General features: G+C 42.5%; 1 protein-coding gene across 1 annotated transcript in view; it reads left to right on the top strand.

The window, feature by feature from the left end:
- The window catches only part of ASB11 (ankyrin repeat and SOCS box containing 11), a gene marked incomplete at its 5' end in the record, with an annotated part of 38,952 nt that extends 23,936 nt beyond the window's left edge, over positions 1–15,016 (top strand). The window contains one exon of the mRNA XM_084643653.1: positions 14,621–15,016. Within this exon, the coding sequence (XP_084499779.1) occupies positions 14,621–14,745 (125 nt within the window). The 3' untranslated portion in view covers positions 14,746–15,016. The remainder of the gene's footprint in view (positions 1–14,620) is intronic.
- Positions 15,017–17,413: the final 2,397 nt, after the last annotated feature.

The raw sequence follows: 17,413 nt of genomic DNA, 5'->3' as shown, positions 1-17,413 counted from the left end.
CACATTGAGTCTATTCCTACCCTTTGTCTTGATGGCAGTCATAGCAGAAAATGAGACTTCACAAAGATATTTTGACCCAAAAGGTCTCAGATCATCCAAAGCCTGGTTCCCAAGGTCAGTGTAATTTCTGTACTAAACACCAAAATTGGGTTATTGTGGAGACATTACATTTCATTTGTAGGCCACACTCTGATGACAGCTAAAGAAGATTTTCTTGCTGACTGGCAGAGAGGTTACTGCTGCTAACATCTGACAAAATGAATGGGTTTCTTACTGAGCTGAGTTGTGTTGAAGGTTGGGGAAATATGACTTGAATTCAGATGTCAAGTGGGCTGTAATGGGGTCACTCACCACTGTGGTGCTTGCTGCGGGTTGTCTTGGAAATTAGCTCTGCATGGTAGTGTGCCTTCTTTGGGTGGTGCCTCGCCACCATTACTCCTGCTATAGCACCCATGTCTCTCCAAGGACTGCAGCATCCTCTTCAGCAACACAGTCCTCCGGCCATACCTCACACTGTGCCCCCCTCTTCTGGGGGACCTGCAATCTGCTGTTCAGCCACTTCCCTTAGTGACTACTGCAGCAAATTGTCTGGCCAAGTCCACATGGCCCCAGCATCCTCTTTGCCCTTGCCTCAGAGCCTCAGCCTGCAAACCCCAGCAGCCAGCCAGGAGCTTTCTCTCACTCCCACGGTCCCTGCTAGCAGCACTGCTTTGTCCAGAGTGCTGGCAGTTCTTTCAGCCCTCCAGAGACACAGCCCTTCCTCCCTGGGCTCCCAGCAGAGAACTGCCTTCCTTTGCCCAGCAGCTCCCTTTTTATATGGGCCTGTTTGGCCCTGCTTGGCTGTTCCCTTCAGCCCTTCTCTGATTGGCTGCCTCCTGCGCAGCCTCCCTAGGGATTTATTAACTCCTTAGAGCCCAGTGTGAGGCAGGTACCCCATCACATGGGCTAAATGATCCATTATTTCTTTAAGTTTGCTCTGCACAACTTCCCTAGTACAGATATCAGTGACATACATGTGAAAAAGCAGTGGAAAACAGGTGAAGTCTTTGTCTCCACATTTGGACTTCCAAAATTCAGTTTTCTTGATAAAAGCATTCACTTTATCATAGAGATTCAGAACATTGGTGTCATGGCCTTGCATGGACAAAGTTAGATCATTCAGCTTGCTAAATATATCTGCAAGGTAGGCAAGTTGAGCTAACTACACAGTATTGTCAAACACAGGGGTTAAGAAGAGATGAATAATCAGAAAGAAATGTGTGAACTTCTGTATGTAATTCAAACAATCTGTCAAGTACTTTCCCCTCTTGAAAGCCAGTGAACCTGTGTGAAGCAACAGTTGCTGATGTTCTGACCCCATCTCTTCACAAAGAATGCAAAACAGGTGAGCACTGAGTGGCCTGGACTTGATTAAGTTGACAATTGTGACAGACTCATTTAAAACTTCTTGAAGTTCAGAACTCACCTTTTTTTGAAGCAAGTGCCTCTCTGTGTATGATACAGTGCACCCACTGCAAGGAAAGACTTTCTTTGCTGATCCTAGCTACAGGTCCGTTCACTCTCCCAGTTGTTGCACCGGCCCCGTCAGTGCAGACGAATTTGCATAAATTCCAACTCAAATTGTGTTCAGAAAAAAAAATCAGTTAGTGTAAAATGTCCTCTGTGGTTGAGTTTGCCTTTATACTTCTGAAAAACGGTATGTGCTCATTGATATCAGTCGTTTCAGGGTATCAAACATACGCAATTAGCTGAGCTTCTCCGCTAATATCCATAGACTCATCAAGCTGAAGGGCGAATGTTTTTGTCCTTTTAAGTTTCTCTACAAGTTGAGACACAATATCCTCAGCCATTTCTTCAATTCTGCAACGCTGGGCCATTTGATAAGGGTACTTTCTTGAGCATATCGGCTGCTGCTTTTTATGAAGTATGCTTTCTGCAAGTGCCACAGCTGCAGGCAGAATCAGGTCTCCTGCAATTCTGTACAGCGCCCTTGATTTTGCTACGAGAAGGGAGACCGCATATGAAGCTCTGAGTGCTCTTGTAGAAATAGTTGAAGCTTTTTTCGTTTTAAGGTGGCAAGTCTGGAACTCAGAGCTTTCTTTGAAAGCATCCTACTGGCTTCCCCTTGTTTTGTCTTCACATGTCGTTGCAAATGTGCCAGCTTCGTACTGTTCTTTGATAGAGTTTCTCCTCAAAGGAAAAAGAAAGCTTGAGGTGGATCGCTATTTGTAGATGTGAATCCAAAAGCAATATATTCCTCGCAGAACGGATGATTTTTATTCAGTTATTTTCAATTTCTTACCATTTTGCCACTACTGCTACTTCCAGCTCCTCATTTTTACATGGCAACCGCATACACACCATGACAACTTCAACCTCATTAACATGCTTGCACGCATCAGTAAATGACATAAAATGCATGTCTAATACAGTTCATATACACAAGTTATGTTACTGTGTATATAGAGCAGTATAAACAAGTCATTGCTAGTATGAAATTTTAGTTTGTACTGATTTCACTAGTGCTTTTTGTGTGGCCTGTTGGAAAACTAGGCAAATATCTAGATGAGTTGATGTACCCCCGCGAAGACCTCTGCATGCCCCCAGGGAAACACATATATGCCTGGTTGAGAACCACTGGTATAAAAGGCTTAGTGTCAATGAGAATTGGGTCCTTTAAGAATCAATAAGAGTAGAGCATTGTCATCCTTCTGTATCTCTACGGCATTTCATCCTGTAACAAAGTGACTTTTTTGTGAATGAGGAACCTAATTTCTATTGATTTCAATGGGTAAAGATCACATCATTTAGAAACTAATGTGAAAGTTCAGAGATGTGCTTATCCCAATAGTATCACTCCTGTCTCTATATTAAGTATCTTAGAGGATTTAACAACCTTGGGCTCCTTATGCAATTGACAGGTTTCAGAGTAACAGCCCTGTTAGTCTGTATTCACAAAAAGAAAAGGAGTACTTGTGGCACCTTAGAGACTAACCAATTTATTTGAGCATAAGCTTTCGTGAGCTACAGCTCACTTCATCGGATGCATACTGTGGAAAATACAGAAGATATTTGTTTTTATACACACAAATCATGAAAAAATGGGTGTTTATCACTACAAAAGGTTTTCTCTCCCCCAACCCCACTCTCCTGCTGGTAATAGCTTATGTAAAGTGATCACTCTCCTTACAATGTGTATGATCATCAAGGTGGGCCATTTCCAGCACAAATCCAGGGTTTAACAAGAATGTCTGAGGAAGGGTGGGGGGTAGTAGATAGAATATCCCAGGTCGGGGTTCCAGGGGTGTGTCTGTGCGGATTTGATCTTGTGCTTTTTCAGGGAGTTTCTTGAGCAAATGCTGTAGTTTCTTTTGGTAACCCTCAGTGGGATCAGAGGGTAATGGCTTGTAGAAAGTGGTGTTGGAGAGCTGCCGAGCAGCCTCTTGTTCATATTCCGACCTATTCATGATGACAACAGCACCTCCTCCTGGGATATTCTATCTACTACCCAAGATCCATAAACCTGGAAATCCTGGGCGCCCCATCATCTCAGGCATTGGCACTCTGACAACAGGATGTTTGGCTATGTAGACTCCCTCCTCAGGCCCTATTCTACCAGCACTCCCAGCTACCTTCAAGACACCACTGACTTTCTGAGGAAACTACAATCCATTGGTGATCTTCCTGATAACACCATCCTGGCCACTATGGATGTAGAAGCCCTCTACACCAACATTCCACACAAAGATGGACTACAAGCCGTCAAGAACACTATCCCCGATAATGTCACGGCTAACCTGGTGGCTGAACTTTGTGACTTTGTCCTTACCCATAAGTATTTTACATTTGGGGACAATGTATACCTTCAAATCAGCGGCACTGCTATGGGTACCCGCATGGCCCCACAGTATGCCAACATTTTTATGGCTGACTTAGAACAACGCTTCCTCAGTTCTCGTCCCCTATCGCCCCTACTCTACTTGCGCTATATTGATGACATCTTCATCATCTGGACCCATGGAAAAGAAGCCCTTGAGGAATTCCACCATGATTTCAACAATTTCCATCCCACCATCAACCTCAGCCTGGTCCAGTCCACACAAGAGATCCACTTCCTGGACACTAGGGTGCTAATAAACGATGGTCACATAAACACCACCTATACCGGAAACCTACTGACCGCTATGCCTACCTACATGCCTCCAGCTTTCACCCTGACCACACCACACGATCCATTGTCTACAGCCAAGCTCTGCGATACAACCGCATTTGCTCCAACCCCTCAGACAAGACAAACACCTACAAGATCTCTATCAAGCATTCTCACAACTACAGTACCCACCTGCTGAAGTGAAGAAAAAGATTGACAGAGCCAGAAGAGTTCCCAGAAGTCACCTCCTACAGGACAGGCCCAACAAAGAAAATAACAGAACGCCACTAGCCGTCACCTTCAGCCCCCAACTAAAACCCCTCCAGCGCATTATCAAGGATCTACAACCTATCCTGAAGGATGACCCAACACTCTCACAAATCTTGGGAGACAGGCCAGTCCTTGCCTACAGACAGCCCCCCAACCTGAAGTGAATACTCACCAGCAACCACACACCACACAACAGAACCACTAACCCATCTTTGCAACAAAGCCCGTTGCCAACTGTGCCCACATATCTATTCAGGGGACACCATCACAGGGCCTAATAACATCAGTCACACTATCAGAGGCTCATTCACCTGCACATCTACCAATGTGATATATGCCATCATGTGCCAGCAATGCCCCTCTGCCATGTACATTGGTCAAACTGGACAGTCTCTACGTAAAAGAATAAATGGACACAAATCAGATGTCAAGAATTATAACATTCATAAACCAGTCGGAGAACACTTCAATCTCTCTGGTCACGCGATTACAGACATGAAAGTTGCAATATTACAACAGAAAAACTTCAAATCCAGACTCCAGCGTGAGACTGCTGAATTGGAATTCATTTGCAAATTGGATACAATTAACTTAGGCTTGAATAGAGACTGGGAGTGCCTAAGTCATTATGCAAGGTAACCTATTTCCCCTTGTTTTCCTTATCCCCCTTCCTCCCCCATCCTCAGACATTCTTGTTAAACCCTGGATTTGTGCTGGAAATGGCCCACCTTGATTATCATACACATTGTAAGGAGAGTGATCACTTTAGATAAGCTATTACCAGCAGGAGAGTGGGGTTGGGGGAGAGAAAACCTTTTGTAGTGATAAACACCCATTTTTTCATGATTTGTGTGTATAAAAACAAACATCTTCTGTATTTTCCACAGTATGCATCCGATGAAGTGAGGTGCAGCTCACGAAAGCTTATGCTGAAATAAATTGGTTAGTCTCTAAGGTGCCACAAGTACTCCTTTTCTTTATGTAATTGAAAAGCAGTTTTCTTTCATTCTTGTGCACTCTTCATGCTCTGCTCTGCCTTTCTTGTCATTGGTATGCAGTGTTGTTGTAAGCCATGTCTTTACCTCACTCATCTTTCCTGCCATTTATTTTTTATGCCTCTGTAGGTCCATCCATTCTCCCATTCTCCCTAGTAGCTCATGTTACAAGCCACTCACAGCCCCTTTTATTCTCTTAGATTGATTTTTGCACTCCTCTCTGTATCCACATTGTTTTCTCTCTCTACTCTCACTAGTGCTCATGCAGGGAAGTGTAAAATACACTTCCCTTCACTAGCTAGGCTTACAGTATCATGTGGGAGATTCACCTCAAGGGAAGGGAAGTGGTGTTTACTAGAGCTTTTTATGCATTTTGCTTAGCTAGCACTGTCTACTTTTGGGACCCTGCTGGCCCCTTCCAACCTCTTCCAACACAATGAAACTCAGGCTGTGGCTCTTTTGCACTGCTTCGGTCTCTTCCTTGGCAGGCTTTCCAATGATGGGACCCATGTCAGGGTCTATTCTGGCTCATGCCAGTGTAACTCCACAAGTGATTCCAGCCCTTAATGCATTTATTATCAATAAACAAATACATCCACCTTACTCAGGCTGGATGAAATTCACTGTATTCAGAGGGCCAGCAAAAGGCTTATCCATTGCTTAAGTCCCACTGAAGTCCAATTTTGACCACTTAAGTGCTTGGGCTTTTTGCTGGCTCTCTGCACAGAAGTGACTTTAACCCACTCATGAAATGTAATTTCCCTCTTAATATCCTTCCCTCCCATTCCATTATTGGATTGGTTTTCACCCAGAGCTTCTATTAGTCATTCAAAACCATCGCGGTTTAAATCTGACTATAAATCTGGTCACAGCACTTTTACATATATGGTTTGCTATATTTATATCTTTTGTCATAACATCTGAGTTTCTCTGAGCTAACTCAAGAGTTATCTATGTGGCTTGATTTATAGGCTGCATGAACAAGTACAATGTTCATAAATCTACTGCTCAATTTGTCTTTTCCATTAAATCTATCACAGTTTATGTCTGGGTAGAAAGGTCTCTCATTGCTATTAGTTTTCCCACAAATCCTTTTGATTTCCACGATCAGCTATTCATTCTGTTCTTCCTTACAATTGTGTGGTCTATAGAACATTTTAATTAATTTAGTCTTGGCTCTCCACTTTTGAAAGATGAATAAATTCCAGACCTGGAAAAAATCCAAATGTCCTATTTCTTTTGCTTTCAAACACTTCATTGCATCTTTACTTCTCCACCCAAACATTTTCCCTATAATCCTCTTTTCAAATGCAGGCACCAAAAATACTTCTTTTGAGCAACCTTCTTTCTACTTCCTAAGTTTTCTGCTGTGTATATGTAGATATTTTCCTTTACCCTTTTTTCCTTCCTTGCCATTATGTAATGACTATTTTTAATGTGAGAGCTTTTCTTTCTTGCTTTCTTGTTTGCCTACAGAGCTGTTTCCCGCTTCATCTCAAGTGCCATTTATATGAGCTGTTTTTTCCTACATGTTTGTTCCCTGCTTTTCTCCCTGTTAATTTTTTTAATGGAACACTGTCAGCTTGTTTAGGACCACAAATTTACCTTTAGAATTATTTCATTCCATGAAGCACCTTTGGAGATTTGGAGCCATATTATTAAACAGGGGTGTCTAAGTTGTGCTTGCAAAACATTTATGTGACAGCCACCACCTTGGTTAACGCTCCAGGGATCTCCAGAGCTAAAAGCGTAAGCTACTACACTTTGACCTAAAGAGCCAACGCTATCTAGCTGGGGCTGTAACACTCATATACTCTGCGATCAGGCAGAGAGCAGGACCTATAAAACACACTCAATAGAAGGTTACATTTGCATACCCACAAAAACAGGTATTGTGTGCATATGGGTGTTTGGGCACACACATATATATTTGAACATGCAATTGTGTACATGTGTTGTACATGCAAACATCTGACTAAGTACAGCCCACATTACTATGACATCTGAGCTCCAAGCACTCCTTATTACATTTATTCTCACCATACTGCTTTGCATTCTGCTATTAGCTAAGCAAAGCACATGACCAGGGCAGGGATAGGATACAGAGAGACCTAGACAAATTGGAGGATTGGGCCAAAAGAAATCTGATGAGGTTCAACAAGGACAAGTGCAGAGTCCTGCACTTAGGACGGAAGAATCCCATGCACCGCTACAGACTAGGGACCGAATGGCTCGGCAGCAGTTCTGCAGAGAAGGACCTAGGGGTGACACTGGACGAGAAGCTGGATATGAGTCAACAGTGTGCCGTTGTTGCCAAGAAGGCCAATGGCATTTTGGGATGTATAAGTAGGGGCATTGCCAGCAGATTGAGGGACGTGATCGTTCCCCTCTATTGGACATTGGTGAGGCCTCATCTGGAGTACTGTGTCCAGTTTTGGGCCCCACACTAGAAGAAGGATGTGGAAAAATTGGAAAGAGTCCAGCGAAGGGCAACAAAAATGATTAGGGGTCTGGAACACGTGACTTATGAGGAGAGGCTGAGGGAACTGGGATCATTTAGTCTACAGAAGAGAAGAATGAGGGGGGATTTGATAGCTGCTTTTAACTACCTGAAAGGTGGATAAAAAGAGGATGGATCTAGATTATTCTCAGTGATAGCAGATGACAGGACAAGGAGTAATGGTCTCAAGTTGCAGTGGAGGAGATTTAGGTTGGATATTAGGAAAAACTTTTTCACTAGGAGGGTAGTGAAACACTGGAATGCGTTACCTAGGGAGGTGGTGGAATCTCCTTCCTTAGAAGTTTTTAAGGTCCAGCTTGACAAAGCCCTGGCTGGGATGATTTAGTTGGGGATTGGACCTGCTGTGGGCAGGGGGTTGGACTAGATGACCTCCAGAGGTCCCTTCCAACTCTGATATTCTATGATTCTATGACCATATTAGCTAAAAATCTAATACTCATGCACACCTTCATGGTTCTAAGATTTAGGTTAAACAAAGAATCAGAAAAAGCCTTATTGTGCACACATGAAAATGCTTTTAGCACTCATAGCTTCAGAATTTCTGAACCAGTTTCCATAAAACAAGTCAAGTTTGAACAAAATCCATTCAAGCATTATTGAATGGGGATGAGGTGGACCAGGGGGATGAGGTGGATGAGGCTTTCTTCCGGCAACTAATAGAAGTTACTAGATCACAGGCCCTGGTTCTCATGGGAGACTTCAATCACCCTGATATCTGCTGGGAGAGCAATACAGCGGTGCACAGACAATCCAGGAAGTTTTTGGAAAGGGTAGGGGACAATTTACTGGTGCAAGTGCTGGAGGAACCAACTAGAGGCAGAGCTCTTCTTGACCTGCTGCTCACAAACCAGGAAGAATTAGTAGGGGAAGATAAAGCGGATGGGAACCTGGGAGGCAGTGACCATGAGTTGGTCGAGTTCAGGATCCTGACACAGGGAAGAAAAGAGAGCAGCAGAAAACGGACACTGGACTTCAGAAAAGCAGACTTTGACTCCCTCAGGGAACTGATGGGCAGGATCCCCTGGGAGAATAACATGAGGGGGAAAGGAGTCCAGGAGAGCTGGCTGTATTTTAAAGAATCCTTATTGAGGTTACAGGGACAAACCATCCCGATATGTAGAAAGAATAGTAAATATGGCAGGCAACCAGCTTGGGTTAACTGTGAAATCCTTGCTGATCTTAAACACAAAAAAGAAGCTTACAAGAAGTGGAAGATTGGACAAATGACCAGGGAAGAGTATAAAAAGATTGCTCAGGTATGCAGGAGTGAAATCAGGAAGGCCAAATCACACCTGGAGTTGCAGCTAGCAAGAGATGTTAAGAGTAACAAGAAGGGTTTCTTCAGGTATGTTAGCAAAAAGAAGAAAGTCAAGGAAAGTGTGGGCCCCTTACTGAATGAGGGAGGCAACCTAGTGACAGAGGATGTGGAAAAAGCTAATGTACTCAAAGCTTTTTTTGCCTCTGTCTTCACGAACAAGGTTAGCTCCCAGACTACTGCACTGGACAGCACAGCATGGGGAGGAGGTGACCAGCCCTCTGTGGAGAAAGAAGTGGTTCGGGACTATTTAGAAAAGCTGAACGAGCACAAGTCCATGGGGCCAGATGCACAGCATCCGAGAGTGCTAAAAGAGTTGGCGGATGTGATTGCAGAGCCATTGGCCATTATCTTTGAAAACTCATGGCGATCAGGGGAAGTCCCGGACGACTGGAAAAAGGCTAATGTAGTGCCCATCTTTAAAAAAGGGAAGGAGGAGGATCCTGGGAACTACAGGCCAGTCAGCCTCACCTCAGTCCCTGGAAAAATCATGGAGCAGGTCCTCAAGGAATCAATTCTGAAGCACTTAGAGGAGAGGAAAGTGATCAGGAACAGTCAGCATGGATTCACCAAGGGCAAGTCATGCCTGACAAATCTAATTGCCTTCTATGACGAGATAACTGCCTCTGTGGATGAGGGGAAAGCTCATAACTACGTGTTATTCCTTGACTTTAGGAAAGCTTTTGACATGGTCTCCCACAGTATTCTTGCCAGCAAATTAAAGAAGTATGGGCTGGATGAATGGACTATAAGGTGGATAGAACGCTGGCTAGATTGTCGGGCTCAACGGGTAGTGATCAATGGCTCCATGTCTAGTTGGCAGCCGGTATCAAGTGGAGTGCCCCAAGGGTCGGTCCTGGGGCCGGTTTTGTTCAATATCTCCATAAATGATCTGGAGGATGGTGTGGATTGCACCCTCAGCAAGTTTGCAGATAACACTAAACTGGGAGGAGTGGTAGCTACGCTGGAGGGAAGGGATAGGATCCAGAGGGACCTAGACAAATTAGAGGATTGGGCCAAAAGAAATCTGATGAGGTTCAACAAGGACAAGTGCAGAGTCCTGCACTTAAGACAGAAGAATCCCATGCACCGCTACAGACTAGGGACCGAATGGTTAGGCAGCAGTTCTGCAGAAAAGGACCTAGGCGTCACAGTGGACGAGAAGCTGGATATGAGTCAATAGTGTGCCCTTGTTGCCAAGAAGGCCAATGGCATTTTGGGATGTATAGGTAGGGGCATTGCCAGCAGATCGAGGGACGTGATCGTTCCCCTCTATTGGACATTGGTGAGGCCTCATCTGGAGTACTGTGTCCAGTTTTGGGCCCCATACTACAAGAAGGATGTGGAAAAATTGGAAAGAGTCCAGCGGAGGGCAACAAAAATGATTAGGGGACTAGAACACATGACTTATGAGGGGAGGCTGAGAGAACTGGGATTGTTTAGTCTGCAGAAGAGAAGAATGAGGGGGGATTTGATAGCTGCTTTCAACTACCTAAAAGGGGGTTCCAAAGAGGATGGATCTAGACTGTTCTCTGTGGTAGCTGATGACAGAACAAGGAGTAATGGTCTCAAGTTGCAGTGGGGGAGGTTTAGGTTGGATATTAGGAAAAACTTTTTCCCTCGGAGGGTGGTGAAACACTGGAATGCGTTACCTAGGGAGGTGGTGGAATCTCCTTCCTTAGAAGTTTTTAAGGTCCGGCTTGACAAAGCCCTGGCTGGGATGATTTAGTTGGGGATTGGTCCTGCTTTGAGCAGGGGGTTGGACTAGATGACCTCCTGAGGTCCCTTCCAACCCTGATATTCTATGATTCTATGAATTAGCCATGGGCAACATTTCTAATGTGATAATGCAACTTTTTGTTTTGTTATGACCACAGCTCAAAAATATCAGAATGAAGTTTGCACAAACATTTAGTAGATTCCTAGACCAGCAGGGACCATTGTGATCATTTAGTCTGATCTCCTGTGGGCCATTGAACTTCCCCAAAATAATTCCTAGAGCAGATCTTTTGGAAAAACATCTAATCTTGATTTAAATATTGCCATTGATGGAGAAACCACCATGGCCCTTGGTAAGTTGTTCCAAGGGTTAATTACACTCACGGTTAAAAATGTATGCCTTATTTCCAGTCTGAATTTGTCTAGCTTCAACTTCCATTCACTGAAGTGTGTTTTACCTTTCTCTGCTAAACTGAAGAGCCCGTTATTAAATATTTGTTCCCCATGTACGTACTTATAGACTGTGATGAAATCACCCCTTAACCTTCCCTTCGTTAGGCTTACTATATTGAACTCCTTGATACTATCATTATAAAGAATGTTTTCTAATCCTTTAATCATTCTTGTGGCTTTTCTCTGAACCCTCTCCAATTTATCAGCATCTTTCTTGAATTATGGACCCCAGAACTGAACACAGTGTTCCAGCAGCGGTCACACCAGTGCCAAATAGATTCCTCTGCATTCAAGGATCACATTGGCCATTTTGGCCACAGCATCACACTGGGAGCTCTTGTTCAGCTGATTATCTACTACAGTTCTCAAATCTTTTTCAGTCACTGCTTCCCGGGATAGAGTCTCCCAGCATGTAAAGTATGGCTACATTATTTGTTCATAGATGTATATCTATTAAAATACACATTGTTTGCTTGTGCCCAGCCTACCAAGAAATCCAGATTGTTCTGTATCAGTGACTTATCCTCTGCATTATTAACCACTCCCCCAGTTTTTGTGTCATCTGAAAATGTTATCAGAGATGATTTTATGTTTTTTTTCCAAGTCATTAATAAAAATGTAAATTGCATAGGGCCAAGAACCGATCCCTGTGGGACTGCACTAGAAATACACCCATTGGATGATGATTCTCCATTTACAATTACATTTTGAGACCTCTCCATTAGTCAGCTTTTTAATCCATTTAATGTGTGCCATGTTAATTTTGTATCTTTCTAGTTTTTTAATCAAAATGTCATATGATACGAAGTCAAATGCCTTACAGAAATCTAGTATATTAAGACTATTACTTGTAAACTCATAAAAAGATATCAAAAGTTAGTTTGACAGGATATATTTTCCATAATCCCATATTGATTGGCATTAACTATACTACCGTCCTTTAATTCTTTAATTCCATTATCTTGCCCAGGAGTAATGTCAGACTGACAGTCCTATAACTATCTGGGTCATCCAGTTTACTGTTTTTAAATATTGGCACAACAATAGCTTTCTTCCAGTCTTCTGGAACTCTATGATGTTCCAAGATTTACTGAAAATCAGTATTAATTGTCCAGCAAGCTCCTTAGCCAGCTCTTTTTAAAATCTTGGATGCAAGTTATCTGGACCTGCTGATTTAAAAATGTCTGTGTTTATTAGCTACTGTTTAACATCCTCCTGAGATACTAGTGGAATGGAAAGAATGATATCACATGCTCTGACTATATTATCTGTTTTTTCCCAAATACAGAACAGAAATATTTATCAAGCATTTATGCCTTTTCTGCAATCTAACTGTGATAATTCTACCATCTAGTAATGGACCATTACCATTGTTAGGATTCTTTTTGTTCCTAATCTACTTTAAAAACTCCTTTGTATTGTCCTTAACTCTGGTGGTCATAGATTTCTTCTGTGACCCTTTGCTTCCCTTATGTATTTTCTACAATTCCCAACCCAACTTTTGATTTATAGTAATTACTATCAGCTTCCCTTTTCTTCCATTTGTTATATATTATTATTATTTATTATTTATTTTATTTTTTAGCTTCCTTTACTTCACCACTAAACTAGGTCATTATTTTTAACTGATATGGCCTTCTTCCTCAAGTGTGGCTTCCTGAGCAGCTCGTAAAGTATTCTTAAACAATTCCCAGTTATGATTCACATTTTTTTATTAAATTCTTCCTCCCAGTTGATTTGGCTTCTAATTGTTTTCAGCTTTGAGAAATTGGCCTTTTCAAAGCACCAGTTATAAATATCACTGGTGTGGACTTTATTGTTTGCAAATTATAAATGCGATCAAGTCATGGTCACCTATAACTAAGTTACCATTAATTTTTAGTTCTGTGATCAGTTCTTCTGTATCTGTCAAAATGAGATCTAAAATAGAATTCCCCTATGTTGGATGCAACACTTTTTGAGTTAGGAAACCGTCATTTATACTATTTATGAATCCCAAGGATGTTTTAGTACTGGCAGCATGAGACCTCCAGCATATGTCACTCAAATTGAAGTCCCTGGATGATCACACAGCTTAGAAAACTTCCTCCTACAGGGAATTTATTTGAGAAAGTTATGAGCAACTTCAAAGAGTTTATACGGAGCGTTGCATTCCAGCCTTGGATCAGATCCTCAGCTGGTATATATTGACATAGTACCATTGCAATCAATAAACCTATGCTGATTTACAACAACTGAGCATCTGGCTCCTTAACTATACAGGTTGCTATCATTTCTACTATTATATTTTTAAGTATGTCTCTTGAAGATCACCTTAGATGAATGCTGCATGGGATTAACATTTCTTCATGTCAGGCACATTCTGGATCCTTAACAGGCTGACTGTGTCACTATAAATGCTGCTCTTTTGCTTTTTATTTCCAAAGTCAGAAGTGTACTTGGCTCACCTTTTCTTCATCCTATGTGAATGGGACCCATATGTTCCCCAACTCCCCACAGTGCTAAAATGTATTATGTGCTCTAATTTTTAGTCATGTATTCAAACTGCTAACCTACTGGAGAACTGGATAAATTCATGGAGGTTAAGTCCATTAACGGCTATTAGCCAGGATGGGTAAGGAATGGTGTCCCTAGCCTCTGTTTGTCAGAGGGTGGAGATGGATGGCAGGAGAGAGACCACTTGATCATCACCTGTTAGGTTCACTCCCTCTGGGGCACCTGGCATTGGCCACTGTCGGCAGACAGGATACTGGGCTGGATGGACCTTTGTTCTGACCGAGTATGGCCATTCTTATGTTCTTATGTACCTACCTAGCAGGCACCATACTATTAGTATTTCAACTTTGAGAAGGACCCTTGAAATGTATAGCAAACAAACAAACAAAAAACAATAGAAGGGAAAATGTAAATTTGCACAGACATCATAGTGAAGGATTTCCCCAAAATTCTTAAATCATAGAATATCAGGGTTGGAAGGGACCTCAGGAGATCATCTAGTCCAACCCCCTGCTCAAAGCAGGACCAATCCCCAATTTTTGGCCCAGATTCCTAAATGGCTCCTTCAAGGATTGAACTCACAACCCTGGGTTTAGCAGGCCAATGGGTTTGAACTGTTTTAAAGCTTCGCTTGTATTCTATTCTTAGTTTTTAAATTCATGTTTACGGGTTTTGTTTGTTTGTTTTTCCCTCTTTTCCAGGTCCTGCCAGCCTGTCCCAGCTGTGTCGGCTGTGCATCAGGAAGTGTCTGGGTCGCTCATGTCTTTATGTAGTCCACAAGCTGAATCTTCCTGAGCCACTTGAGAAGTTCCTCTTATATCGATAGCTCTATGATTGTCTATAAGATGATTGCCAAGAGAGGAACAAAATGGCTGTTTACTACAAAGATATTAAACCAAGGTGAAAGACAAAGACACCATTTACTGCTTATTATAGGTACCAAACTACTTAGCTGCTGACATAACAATACTCCCTGACACAATACTCTATATGTTGAAGCCACTGGAAACTGCTTTGTAGCACAGTGCACGTTACCATGGAAATGATATCCTCACACTTTAGTGTTGAATCCACTGATGTTAGATAAGAGGCTGAAATATGCAAACAGCAGATTGTATCGCTGTGTGTGGGTATACACCCAAACAGCCGATTGTACAGGGGCATGTGTGGTGGGTGGATGGGGGGTGGGGGTGGGAGTTATGCACAAACAGCAGATTGTGCAGGTATATGTACGTGTAGTATACAAGCCACCTTAAGTATGATTTAATGAAGTCAACTACTGTATAGAAGTCTGATGCTAGAGAAGTTTAAATTAAGCCAAAAGAAATAACTCATTTTCTCCTCTCTTTCCTTTCAAGTACAGCAAAAAGTCTGCACGAGTCCTGAACTTTTGGGATTTCATGAAATAAATCCTCAAATGAAAATATCAAAGGGGAATGGAGCCCCTTGTTGACAGTGTCTGTGGAATCATTGGGCGGGGGTGGGGGGGTGGGGTGGGGTGGTAGGTTCCTTCCTTCTCTCATTCCCACACTATTTGGCTTTGTGAAAGGACTCTGAAACTTTATTATGGCTTTAGCCTTTCCATTATTAGTTGAAAAACCTATGAACTAGTAGAGTGAACAGAAGGTCATAAAGAGCCAGAGCTATTAGAATATAGCAAGTGGAGATCCTGGGATTAATAGCATGATGGTATAGTTCAAGGTTTGTTTTGTTTTTTCCAGAGGTTGGTTGGTTAATGGAAGGAGTAGTTTCTTCAGTCCCAGGCTTTTGGTACAGTTTTGCCATAAGCAGGGGGGTAGTGATGGCTCATTTAGATTCAACAAAGCTGAAAAGGATTCCAGCTTCATATTGTTATCCTGACCTCTTAAGGGTTTGAGGAACAAATACATTTTCGACCTGTGAATGAACGGTTTTCAATATAAGCCCCGACGGAAGATAAAAAGAAATAACTTGAGAAATAGGCATGGTCTAATGTGAATGTAGGACTGAAAGCCAGGAACTTCTGAGCTCTAACCCTTGCTATGACAGCAACAATGTCCCTGGCTTTGGGCTAGTCACTTAACCTTTCAGCTACAGTTTTGCTATCAGTAAAATGGGAGAAATTGTTCTCCCTCACATTGTTATGACAGTTCAGCGTCTGGAAGATGAAAAGTGTTAGGTATCACTATTTCCCTCAGGGATCAAGCAGAACAGACCAGTGATGTCACAACTGAAGTTAAATGCATTTTCCTGCCTCTGAAAATAGCCTGTAGGTTGGATATTCTTTCCATTGCCATTAACAGCAAGAACCATTCTAAAGGGGAAGCAAAGTTTTCATTGAATATAAGCATTTCCTCATATGGTACAGGACGTATGCCAGAGCATTCTGAGAGTTGGATTAACATTTGGAGCTTTGTATCCTCAAAATCTCAGGAACCTACCAAAACCTGAAAAGATTGTGTTCATTTTCTGGCACTCAGTGTCATTATCCTTATCTTTATCTAATCTGCCATATTTTAGAGCATCAGCCATAGTGTCTAGGTGACATCTGGTATCTAAACAGAGAGGCAGACAATCAGCTGATATAAAATGTCCATTGAAATCAGGTGAACTAAGACAATCTACCTGAGCTGAGGATCTGCTCCAGAGTGTATATTATACAGTTGTTTTCCTTATACTCGCAACAATTAATACAATATGTAATTTACATGGGATTTTAAATTTAGAAGAATTTATATTCTTTAAAGCAGGGATCGGCAACCTTTGGCATGCGGACTGTCAGGGAAATCTGCTGGCGGGCTGGGGCGGTTTGTTTCCCTGCAGTGTCCTCAGGTTTGGCTGAATTGCAGCTCCCACTGGCTGCGGTTCGCCGTTCCAGGCCAATGGAAGCGGCACGGGCCGAGGGATGTGCTGGCTGCCGCTCCCTGCAGTCCCCATTAGCCTGGAACAGTGAACCGTGGCAAGCAGGAGCTGCGAATGGCTGAACCTGTGGACGCTGCAGGTAAACAAACCATGTCCCGGCCCGCCAGTGGATTTCCATGACAGGCCGCGTGCCAGAGGTTGCCGATCCCTGCCTTAAAGGAACGCAAATCCCATGCAGCAACTCTAGAAGGTCTGTATTCTGGAGTTGTAGAAGCTGCTTCATAATTATAGTTGAACCTAGCTTCCCATCATCAGCTCAGGTTTCCACCCTCATCTCAACTTTCCTCCAAAACACTGTTCTTCCAGAAATTTCACATGGCACATCTTATTTCTGGGTAGAGGTTTTTGAGAAGTTTGATTTAAAAAAATCAGAAAACAAGATTTAAAGTTACAGTGTCTTGAAATTGTATTAGAAGTTCACTTGATATGTTGTCCAATTTTTTTTTGCTCTAAGCCCATTACCTCGCCTAAAAATGCCACAAGTGTTTTTTGTTGACTGTATTTTGCTTTGTGACAATTTACAGAAGTATTGTTTATGACATGGCAGGAGGTGACTTTCATTTTCTCTCTCTCCAATATCCTTTATATCATCT

Source organism: Lepidochelys olivacea, assembly GCF_965140295.1.
Source record: "Lepidochelys olivacea isolate rLepOli2 genome assembly, chromosome: 1".
Classification (NCBI taxonomy): Eukaryota; Metazoa; Chordata; order Testudines; family Cheloniidae; genus Lepidochelys; species Lepidochelys olivacea.
Note: the sequence above shows the minus strand (reverse complement) of the source record. Positions and strands in the feature narration are given on the sequence as shown.